The 11,638-nt window shown below is 49.4% G+C and overlaps 1 protein-coding gene across 1 annotated transcript; it reads right to left on the bottom strand.

Annotated features, from left to right (window-relative positions):
- Nucleotides 1-4,076: 4,076 nt before the first annotated feature.
- Nucleotides 4,077-10,732, bottom strand: CHST7 (carbohydrate sulfotransferase 7). Its single transcript, XM_082059910.1, has one exon. It carries the CDS (start codon nt 10,631-10,633, stop codon nt 9,212-9,214), a length of 1,422 nt encoding a protein of 473 aa, XP_081916036.1. The 5' UTR covers nt 10,634-10,732; the 3' UTR covers nt 4,077-9,211.
- Between the last annotated feature and the right edge of the window lie 906 nt (nt 10,733-11,638).

The raw sequence follows: 11,638 nt of genomic DNA, 5'->3' as shown, positions 1-11,638 counted from the left end.
CATGGAGCTATAGGTACAGGCATGGCTGGGCACACTTTGACAGCTTTGAGCAACCTGAAACTCAGCTTAAGAAATAAGCTGAGTTTATTCAGTTTTAAAACTGCTTACTATTTGTTTCCTTTGAGGTTTGCATTGCCTGTTTACAAGCAACACATTAACCTCCAGTGGAGAACTATTAATAAAAGCAGCAGGGTGGCCATTTTCCAGTGCAGAAGTATCAAGGCAGCTACACATAACCTTTTAGCGCTTGGTAAGAGTTTAATTCCTTTCCCATTGAGGAACAAAGGCTCAAGAAATATTGGTTAGTTACCTCCAGTCTGAATATAACTTACAATTGTAAGTTCTTAGAAGAGCCAACTGACACAAATGATTTACTAAGAATTTACCGAGAGTCAATAGGAAGATAGTTTCCAATTTACAATTTAAGGTGCAAAACGAAATTCATGCTAAAGTGACTCCTCATTTGCTACAGAATGGAACCAGCAGTCATGATCAGAAAGACGCAGCTCAAGGCTGAGTCCTGGCTTTCTGTCAGTTTCCATGTCTTAGAGCAACCAACAGTAAAACACAAAAACCTTTGTGAACAGCCAAGACCAAGTTTCAGGTACACAAAAGCACCTCCTCATGCAAGAAACTGAGGTTATATAAATAATAGCTAAAATATTTATCTGGTGACATTAAGGCAGAACTGGGAGTAGCTGTGCAGCTTGAGTCGGGTGGAGTGTGGAAGCTGCTCAATATGAAACAATGATGAACAGACCAAAGTGCTTTATCGAAGTGCTTTATCAAAGCAGGAATTGTTAAATTGAGGCCTGAATTGAAAACTGATTAGGGGGTTTGCTGTTCTTGTGTAAAAAAAGAATCATATCATTACGTCCTTGTGGTAAGACCAAGTTAGCAAAGAGAAATGGCGGAAGGCTGTTTTCTACAGCCAGTAGGTGAAGTAACAGGCTTAAAACAAATGATTCAAATAGATGGTAGAAAATGCTTTGTAACAGTGGACATACTGGCATACTGGAGTAAATGACTGCTGGAGAATAGGAAGTCTCTATCCTTAATGGTTTTAAGAATAACTTGGGACAACTGGCAAATGTCCCATCCTATCATCTTTAAATCTGTGTGAGATAAAGTTAAGTATCACTAATTGTTCTTAAATTAGTTTTCAAAAATAAAGGGCAGAGGAGATCATTCATCCAAGTCATCCCTTCTCAAGTAGCAGCTGAAGTGACTGTGAAAAGCCAAGGAAAGGCTTCCAAAACTTCCATCAGAGAAGCCTCTGCTAGACTTAGGGTGATCTTCCACAGTCCTTTCTTGTTATTTTAACAAATGCAGTTGTATTTTTGCTGCACTTGAAATGCTATTCAATGCACACCTGAAACTCATGCTGTTTCATGCACATAAATAAACAAGTGGCTAATAATTTCACAGATCTACGGCAAAACATTAAAGGCATCTCCTCCACACCTTGGGCAGCGCTGGGTCTGTCAGACCCTACGCTTGCCAACCCAGCTGGGATTTCCACCCCTTGCAAGTGAAAAACCACACAGCTTTTGCCTGTCCAAACACATGCTGCCTTTCCTTTCCCCTCATCTCCTATCTTCTAAAAAAAACCAGGGTAAATATTACTGAGTTGACGGTATGGGATTTGTTTTCTTCTTGATTTATTTTACAGCTCTAATATATTTTATTGCACTCCTGGCAAAGTCAAAAGTGCCAGATTTCCTGCTAGGAAATGCTATGAGACATTAACCTATCACGGAGTACTCCAGAACAAACTATTTTTCAACATTTCCATGAAGGTCAGCATTGCGTCCTTTCCACAGATCACAAACAAAACATACAAAGCATCTTTAAAGCGGGGGCTCAGGTCTTTTTGTACATTAGACTTGATTTTTCAGAAGACTTCAGCACTCCGTACAAGACTTTCCATGGATCACAGGGCTCCTGGGCCACACAGCTGCATATCTTGCCACAGCATGGTTGTCTGCTGTATCAATTCCTTTCTATTTCTAAATTAATTGAGCTGCCTTTTAAAATTAATTGTCTTTTTTCCCTCCCTTCCTGCTCCAGAGCCACACTGTTCTCATGGTTAAAAAAAACACCCACAACACCTTCTTCCAACTTCCAGGCTGAAGTGATTCATTGCTCATGTACAAAACTCTGTTCCTATGCCAGTATTGTTTGCAGCTTGATTACCTCTCTCCCACACGGCTGCTCATGGGGCTGTGCACCACTGTCCTCTTTCAACCTTGACTTTGAAGCTTAATAAACCACACAGCTCAGTCTTCCCAAGACAGAGGGCTGTTATTTCACTTGACATTTCCCTGTATCTATTAAAAAGCTGAATTCATCCTCTTGGGACCTGGGTGGCTAGGACAGAGGATGTGTTAATATCACCATACATTTGCCCTTTTCACAACTGGCTCGCTCAGGGGTTTTGTCCCCCCACAAGCCCCTGGTGCTCCCCAACCAGGCCCAGCCGCAGGCTGAGTGCTGCTACAGCAGCTCTGCAGAGCCAGCTCCAGCATACCAAGTGTGTCACTCAGCCTCTGGCAGCCCCATACGGACTTGGCCTCTTCAGAAAAGCTAACTTATTTGTCTAACGTTTCACAGATAGTCTGGCGCCAGGGACTGAGTCCAGTTCTTCTGAGAGCTTTTGAATACCTCAACCATGAGACACTGCCCCCATCCTTTGCCCTCCTTCAGTCTCCTACTGGATTCCTGCGCGCTTTCCAGCTTCTGCCACAGACCAAGCAACGCTCACAGTGCCAGACGTGCTGCATGACCCTTTCCTGCCCCAGATGGGTCTGACCTTGAGCACTGACCAAGTGCTGTAGAGGAGAAAAACCAACAACGTGTGACAGATGACTGTCAAAGAGCACGAAGGGGGAGGCAGCAGATTCTTCAGTGCTTGACTTTGCAGCACAGACATGGAGCGTCTCTATAACGTTGTGCGCATACAAGAGGTTTTCTGGCATTTTTTTACAAGGCTCTTACTGAAAACAATAGATGTCAGTGATACACACATGAGTCACTGCTAGGACTGGGACTTTCAAATCCAGTGTGCAAACATCTGTCACTTGACCCAAGGACATGGACAAGGATCTCCTCCAGACCCCTCTGTTTTGGCGGCTGGTGGTGACACTCATTGTAGAAGGGACCACAAAGACACTCCCAAATGCACCCCGAGTGAAGGCAACTGGATGGGACAGCTCCCACATCAACCCTTGTACTCAGAAGCTGAGCCTGGCAGTATTGGGAGATGAGAGAAGACTATTTTCACAAGCTTAAGCTTTACAACTTCAGTTTTGCAGGAGAGTGCTTCTTCTCATGCCTCCCACCCTGATGCTGCTGGGAGAGGAGAGCAGTGGGGCAGTTAATACATTCCTTATGCAGAGGAGAAGAGACGAGTCTGGTTTGCTGGGGAAATGTGTTTGTATGGGCTGAGAAAGGGACAGCAAAAGGCAACTCGCTGTTGCCCTGTGGACCAGCACTCCACCGGAGGGGCTGGTCCACCACCAGTTGATTGCACAGTCATTTGAGCGGAGAGGTGGGAAGACCTGATTTTAAAGAGCTACCAGTTTTCCCTCTACGATTTGGATTCTGCCTCCCCCTGAGCTCTCCCCCTCCATCTCAAAACAATTCCCCTGGGGCAACCTGCGGTGCCTTGCTGCAGACCCGTTCCTGGTCCCCACTTCTCCCAGCTTTCTGTCTCTGTGTCCCTTCCTTCCCTCCCACATGCTCCTACTTGCCTTTTCCAACTAAACCCGTCACAGCTTCCAGCTGCCCCTCCTCATCAAATCCCAGTCCCTCATCCCTCTCACACCCAAGCCCTTTGCCCAACAAATCCCGCTCTCTACAATTCAAAGGCAATTCCTTTCCCCTGCCCCCTTCTGTTTATCTCATCTGTCTTTAATGCGTTCCCCCTCTCACCTATAGCCCTTTCCATCAGGAAGCACTGGAAGGCTGAATGTTGGATTCAGAGGTCTTCCTATGTGGCTTTGATTCCCACTGCCTTATGTCTTATACCACACCGAGCTTTTCTATGGGACAGACAGAGGTTTGAGCATGCTCACTGAAGATAAAACCAATGCAGTTTTTATTTGATATAAAATAAAGACGCACACACACATACCAAAACCACTTTTACTGAGCGCATGCTATCTGTGTTTTTTCTTTTTTTTTTTTACAAACATTAATGTATTTGGCCAAATCATTATAGAAGGCAGAGGTGAAAAAAAAACCCAGGGGGCATTGTCTGCACAGAGGTCATTTCCCCTACCCAAACTGCAGCTCCTGTCCCAAAACACTGAAGTGACAAACGATTTCAAAGAAACTTCTTTGAGAGCATTTGAACATAAGCAAAAGACCACTACATCCTAACCCTGGGTTCAAAAGAGCACGCACTGTGTTGACTGAAGTTCCCCAAAGAGACTTGAACTTTAAGCCCCAGATGAAAAGTTTCAGCCTATGTACAACTGTTTGGCAAAGCTGGACAACTGGAAACAGGGTGACAAATTTGGAAGCGGCAGGGGAAGACCCGATTCTCATTTACCAGGACCAAGCAATGGCGCTGCAGGTGCCGTAGGTCAGCAGCAGAACTTAATGCCTCAGTGCTGGGAGCAGGAATTCCCTGGGACTCAACACCCAGACATGCCAGAAGTGCTAAAACGTCAGTCAGCTTTCAGCCACTTGCGTGGCACCGAGACTGCCCAAGGTACACCTCAGCAACATCAACAGGTCCCTCTGTCATTGAAAACCACCACCTTAAGAAGTTTGGATTTACCACTAACCCCTTTAAATCACAATCAAGAAAAGGACAACCCAGCCCCTCACTCACACACACACACACAGAGCCAGTGAGGCGCTGAAAACTTCTATCAGTGTAAGAGTTGCTTTGGCAAGTGTATTTTTCCCATATCCTTCTCTACGGTGGTCAGTGTCATGTCGAGTTAAAAAGGAATGGCAACATAACATCTAAGGTAGTCCCAGCACTGCATGGATAACAGGGCAATTCTGAGAAATGACACACACCATTCACGCTGTCCCTGTACTCCAGGTACCACCAGAGAGCCTCAGCGGCAACTCTTCATGTTCAAGAGAGGAACAGAACGTGCTGTCAAGGTTCTTGGCGCTCAGTCTTTCAGGAGCTCAGTTCTCCGCTGAAATGTTGTTTAATTGCATTACCATAATAAACACTGAAGTTCTGCATTGTTTTTTTAATCATCATGCTGACTGAAAGTGGTGATACTGAGAACTTAAAGTAGAAACTCAGAATTTTTCTTGATGCCCAGCCCGACGGGGTGGGGTAGGGGGGAACCAAAACAACCCGTGCAACACTGAAGTTGTTAAATAAGTAACTTCATGACTGTTTAATGCTTCTCAGAGGATACTTCAGCTGGGAGAGCTACTGAACTATTTCCATAGCGTTTGAAATATGTGAGTACATTCCATAGGTATCTATGAGGACTTCACCAGTAATGTTCTAGGGAGGGCAAGTAACACAGGGGTTAAGCATTTCTTGGCCTTGAACTTCAAGCATTTCTCACAAGTATGTTGCTACAGTTGTCTCACCAAAAGCAATAATTTAAATACAGATATAATGTTGTAAGAGAGCAATTAACAATTCTGGCGTGGAAATATCACAGCCTTTTACATACAATTATAGCACTTAAGCTTCTACCTCCCTTAAGGCAAACACAGGATGATCAAAAGTTAAGTAAAAACAGATGATAGAAATAAGCCTTGTGAGCATGTCAGCTTTGTTCCCATTTCCCATGATGACTTCTTAATATATTAAAGTTGTTAGTTCATTACATGTAATGTAGCACAAGTAGGTATTTTTCCCAAATCTCACTCTGAACTACTAAAACCCTGTGGCTGAGTCCTGCTCCCAGATTCTAGGCCTGCCAAGTTTGGCTTGGCTATAAAATATGTTTATTGTTCCCCTGCTTATCATGCCATCCTCTGCTCCAAAAGATGCTGTTATGGTTCAGTTTTCTGCATCATTCAGTAGAAATGGGACTTGAGTTCCAAATTTCAATTGAGCCCATTAACTGTAAAAAAGCTGATGACTGAGCCATAAATGTCCATCTGTTCTCAAAGTGCAGTTTAACCACAGGTGTCCTGCTTTCAGCAGGTTCTCCTCACTCCCAGAGACCTCTGCCAGCAAAACTCTGTGTCGGTTGTCCTAATCAGACCTGTTTCCATCTTTTCAGGTAAGGACCAACACTGACATTTGACAGTAAAAGGGTTAATATTTTTTTTTTCTTCAAGGTATGGGTTACAAGGCAAACAAGGATATACTGTAAGCATCCTGAGTGACACCTTTGTGACACCACTAAAACACCTTGAAAAGAAAAATGAGATGTGTTTGCTGGTGAGCCTTAGCTGTCCTCCTTAGGCGGGGGAATTTCAGAAAGCCTTCTATTGACCAAAGCACACACGTCACAACATCAGTCATTAGGCAACCACCATCCAGTCTTAGATGCTCTTGCACATCTTGGTCTAAGATCCCACTCTGGGCTACTTACCCCTTTTTCAGCTTTGGATATTCCCTATGGATTGATTTAAAGAGTCTTCTAATGAACTCAGGCGCCTTGAATGCAAGCCAGGAATTGCACTTGACATATTTTGTACACTTTGCCCACCAGACCCCTTGTCACGGTATACAAAAACACCTATAAGAACAGATTGGGGTGAGAAAAAAATTGAATTAGTCACTAACAAAAAGCAATTGTGTTAGTGAACAACTTCCATTGAGAGAAGTCCTGATACAGAAGATGCATCTATGTCAAACATGAAAACTGCTTCAGAAAGTACTAAATAATTTGCAATTAGTGGATTTCTTCCCAGCTATAAGCATCAAATTAAGCTACATGGGAATGTTTATTTCCTCATCATGATGAAACAGTGTAAGTGAAACTACACGTGTATTTCTAAAAACTTCTTAGGAAAGACATTTCCAGCTGAAACAGCAAGATGAGATTCCCTGTCAAGGTGAAGCAAATGCTGAACAGTTGCACTGTACAAATCTGTGACTGCAACTTGCTAAAAACAAATCAACAAGACATAATGGCTTTTAATCTCCCATAAGAAAATAAGTACCGTATTGTCATTTGGAATGCAAAAAAATCTTACTTTCTTCCCAAACCTGTCAGTAAAAGCCAGGCTGGATATACTCCCAGAAAAGCTTTCCAAGTTATGTTACCTGACATAGGTTATCACGGCATTAATACAGGTACAGCCCATCTTTTCAAATACCATTATTAAATACTACTAGAACACCCAGAGACAAATTTTGGTTTCACAGTGCCTTTGAGAGAACACAGAAACATCCCCTCGATAACATGAAAGGTTGTTCCAGAAAAAAAAACCTAGCCTCTGTAATTTTTACTTCAAGCAGACATGAAAGGATGCAGAATTGTATGAAGCATGCTACCGTGAAATGGATACTAAAAACATTTTAATGACTATACTTCCCTGTCAGATAATGAAAGAAACCTGCTTCTTGTGCCAGTGTTCTCTCAGGTGGGAGAGTCAAGGAAGGACAAGAGCTAAAATAAATGAAAGTTCATGCTAACTCACTGGCACATTTTACAGCACAATATTTGAAGGGCAAAAACCTACAATGCAATTCAAACGTTTCCTCCAAGATAAGGTCTTTGAACTGCCTTTATTTCCAGCACTTTATATAAATACTGCTTTCTTCCTGATCCTGGATTATCCTCAATTTGAAGTTCACATTCTCATTTTGTATCTGAGGACTGCATGTAACCATCTGTATGACCTCATGTGGGGCTGTTTAAATGCTGCCAGACTGTCATGGACTCAAAAGCACTCTCTAAGAGGTTACAATAACACATCCCTAAATTACAACAGAACCTTCTATCCCCAAATTAAGAAATAAAGAATAAAAGGTGCTCACACATACACACAGACATTCATACCGTTCTCATACAACTTGCAGGATGCCTACAGGAAAATGTAATTTTAAAATCCAGAATGAAACTTAGGTTTTTCTTGCTCTTTTTTTTTTTTTTTTTTAAAGAAGCTTTTATTTGGAAACTCCATGATTAATTTGTCTTAGCCTCATTAGGAAACATTTGCTTTTGTTCAGGAGCTGCCAGCTGAGAGGATGTTATTGTTTGGAAGGGATGTGACCAGGAGGACCCTGTGCACGGCACAATGTGTCAGCCCAGAAGCAAGGGAAGAAAAGTGATTCTCTCATCTGGCTGAGAAAACGGAAATTTCAAGCGTTCGCCTTCCAGTTACAGTCACCCCACGCATGTCCCCAAGCAACATTAGTCACCTGTATTTCACATGAGTATCACCACCTAACTATATAAATATATTAGAAAATTATACTTTATAAAGAAATACAGATTTGTTTAGAAAAGCGAAGACTTCTGCCACAAACACCTCTGAAAGACGTAAGCAGTCAAATGCTGACCTCCTCCGCATGACCGCTCACCCCACTGCTCCAGATGACAGACAGAGTTGGATGCGATTCCCCTTCCCTCAGCCGGTGAGCCCTCCCCAGAGCATCAGCAGCCCTCAGGGACAGAGACCATCCCCACAGAGCCAGCCGGCTGGGAGCAGGAAAGCCGTGTCCTCCCTATGGCAGGTACCCTCCTGCCCATCCAGGTCTCCACCATCCTCTGCAGCCAACTTCACAGAAGCCCCTTATATGTGTTTCAGTAGTGACACGACAGAGCTGAGCATGCTTTGGCACTCAGGAACGGCAATGCTCTCACAGCAACACCTTCCAAGCCCTCTGGTTCCTTGCTGGGTCTTCACTTGGGGAGATTTTTAAGTTTTGATGACGTCTTTTTGAAGAACACCCATGCATCGCGCATGGTCACAGTTTCATGTTGAAAAGGCTCTGAGATTGACGCCGTGCTCACAGGACATCTCTTACCAAACCTTTATCTTAAATAAAATATCCGCTGTGCCCTGTCCACACACCCTGGCGCAGCGCGGCCACAGTCCCCAGAGGAAACCCAGCCCCACCGAAGCCAGCGGTGGGAATGGGGGTCCAGACCCTGTACCTGAGGCGAGGCGGGTCTCTTTGCTTCTCCCAGGGCTTCTGCCATGCCATGCCATGCCATGGCAGAGCCGGACCCCACCGCACGCCCCGGGGCCCGCCCGAGGCGCCCTCTCCGCCCGGCCTCGCTCCGCCGGCCCGGCCCTCACCCGGCGGCGGGCTCGGCTACCGGTCGCCGCCGCCGCTGAGGGGGTAGGCGAGGAGGCTCATGGCCTCGCCACAGGCGGCCTCCACCTGCCGCACCTGCTGGCGGCTGAGGCGCTCCCGCCACGCGTGGATGGCCTCCCGCGCGTCGCGGGCGGAGATGAGGAAGGGCCGGTCGGAGGAGTAGGCGGCGCCGCGGGTCATGTTGAGCACGAAGGTCTCCAGGGCGGGCGGCACCGGCAGGCCGGCGAAGCGCAGCAGGCGGCGGAGCTCGGCGCGGGGCTCCCGCACCAAGTCCTCGTAGCGCAGCTGCGTGTAGCGGCGGCGGAGCCAGGCCGGGGCGCGGCGGGCCAGCAGCAGGTCGCGGAGCCAGGCCTGGCAGATCACCTCCAGGGCGCCGCCGAGGAAGAACTCGGCGCGGTGCTGGGGCTGCGGCGCCCGCCCGCCCCCCAGCAAGCCGGGCGGCAAGAGGAGCTGCTGCTGCTGCTGGTGGCGGGGCGGCCCCCGCAGCTCGGCGCGGTGGCGGCTGCGCAGCACCTGGATGCTCTCCCGCAGCAGCGCCTGCCTGGCCTTCAGGCGGGAGTTATGGACGGCGCGGGGGTCGCGGAAGAGCTGGACCACCCGCAGGTTGAGGCCGGGCTCCCGCAGCAGCGGCAGCAGGGCGCCCAGCTCCAGCAACCGCACGTCCTTGATCACCACCACCGGGTACTTGCGGCACTCGGCCTCCAGCTCCCGCAGCGCCCGCGGCGGGCACGTCTCCTCGCAGGCGGCGCCGTCGACGAGGCCGATCTCCCCGCGGGGCCGCGGGGCGTCGGGGCAGAGCGGCGACGAGCAAATCACCTTGTTGGTCCGCCAGCCGAAGATGCTGGCCGTGGTGAGGTTGACGGCGGCGGGCGGGGCGGGGGCCAGCGGGTCGCGGGGGCCGGGCGGGGCGGCGTAGAGGCGCAGGACGGAGAAGTTGCATCGGAAGAGGGCGCGCAGCATGTCGCGCAGGGCGCCCTGCAGGCTCAGCGCGTCCCCCGGGTAGAGCGCCTGCCACAGGTGCCACATGGGCTCGTAGAGGTAGAAGACGTCGGGGTGCTGGTTGAAGAGCTCCCCCAGGAAGGAGGAGCCCGTGCGCCAGGTGGCATGCAGGTAGATGTGTCGCTTCCCCGCCGCCGCGCTGCCGTTACCCGCTGCCCCGGCCGTGCCGCCGCCGCCCGCATCATCCTCGTCCTCCTCGTCGTCCAGTGACGGCTGTCGCTGTTCCCAGCCCCACTCGCTCAGCGCCTCCTCCAGGCTGGGGCAGCGCCGCAGCAGCGGCTCCTCGTCCTCCCGCCCCCGCCGGGCGCCGTAGTCCAGCGCGTAGGGCACCAGCAGGAGCAGCAGCAGCGTGTACAGCACCAGCACGGCGGCGAAGCGGCGATGCTCGCCCCGCCACCGCCACCGCCGGCGGCCCTTCATCGCGGGGAGGGGAGGCGGCTCCGGACCGCCGGGGCTTCGCAGACCCTCTGGCTGCCGGAGGGAAGCTCTTCGCGAAGAGGTAAAGTTAGCGGTGGCGGCGGCGGTAGCGGGGGGTGTGAGCTGCGGGCGGCCCTCCCCGCCGGGGAACACGCCCACGGGCACGCCGGCCAGGCTCGGGGCCGCCGGCCCGCCCGCCCTCGCCGCCGCCTCCTCCTCCTCCTTCTCCTCCTCCTCCTCTTCCTCCTCCTTCTTCTTCTTCTCCTCCTCGCAGCGCGACGCGGAAGCGCCCGCACCTGCCCCCGCCGCCGCCTGAGCAGCCGGTGCGCTGCGGGCTGCTGCTGCTCCCGCTGCGCGGGGCTTCGGGCCGCCCCTTGCTCGGCCTCTCTCCCTCCTTCCCCCCCACCCCGAGCAGGGCCGGAGGGGCGGGCTCGGCACCTCGGGTGTCACCCCCGCCCGGGAAAGAGAGCACCGCAAAGGAGGTATGTTATCCGGAACAGGTACCGAGCAGCTCAGACTGACCTGTTATCTTCTGGGTCTCCAGAGAAGGAACACGTTACAGTTACAAAAAGAGGTGCCGGTGTATTTTTGGGATGCATGACAGCTATTAAAATCTGCAGTGGGTTTCAGAAATACTGCAGTTCGGTGCTGTAGGGAGCTGCGGGATTTCTCAGCCACGCTTTTGTCTCTGTATGCGAGCTGATGGGATACGGGCATCTCAGTCATGACTCATTGCTCCAGTTTTTGCATCTGAAAGTTCCATGTCACTCTGAGCTGGTCACCCTTTGCAGCTGGTAGGCAGCAACGGGCACCCACAGAGGGACATCCAGCCTGTCTTGGATGTCCGATAGCCTTCTGATAACTCTTCTCGTTATTAATTACAGTGAGAGCATAATGTTACCAGCTTGGACTTCTACTTTTTTAGACATCTAAGGTGAGCTTTAATCTTGTGGGATGGTGAGTCAACAAGAGGTTGACTTCAGGTGATTAAATTCAATTGTATGACCT

This window comes from Streptopelia decaocto, assembly GCF_964273445.1.
Source record: "Streptopelia decaocto genome assembly, chromosome: 1".
NCBI lineage: Eukaryota > Metazoa > Chordata > Aves > Columbiformes > Columbidae > Streptopelia > Streptopelia decaocto.
This window is presented reverse-complemented; position numbering and strand designations above follow the sequence as displayed.

What these genes read in the sequence shown, in the direction of transcription:
- CHST7 (XM_082059910.1), bottom strand. Translation starts at nt 10,633, where the DNA reads ATGAAGGGCCGCCGGCGGTGGCGGTGGCGGGGCGAGCATCGCCGCTTC.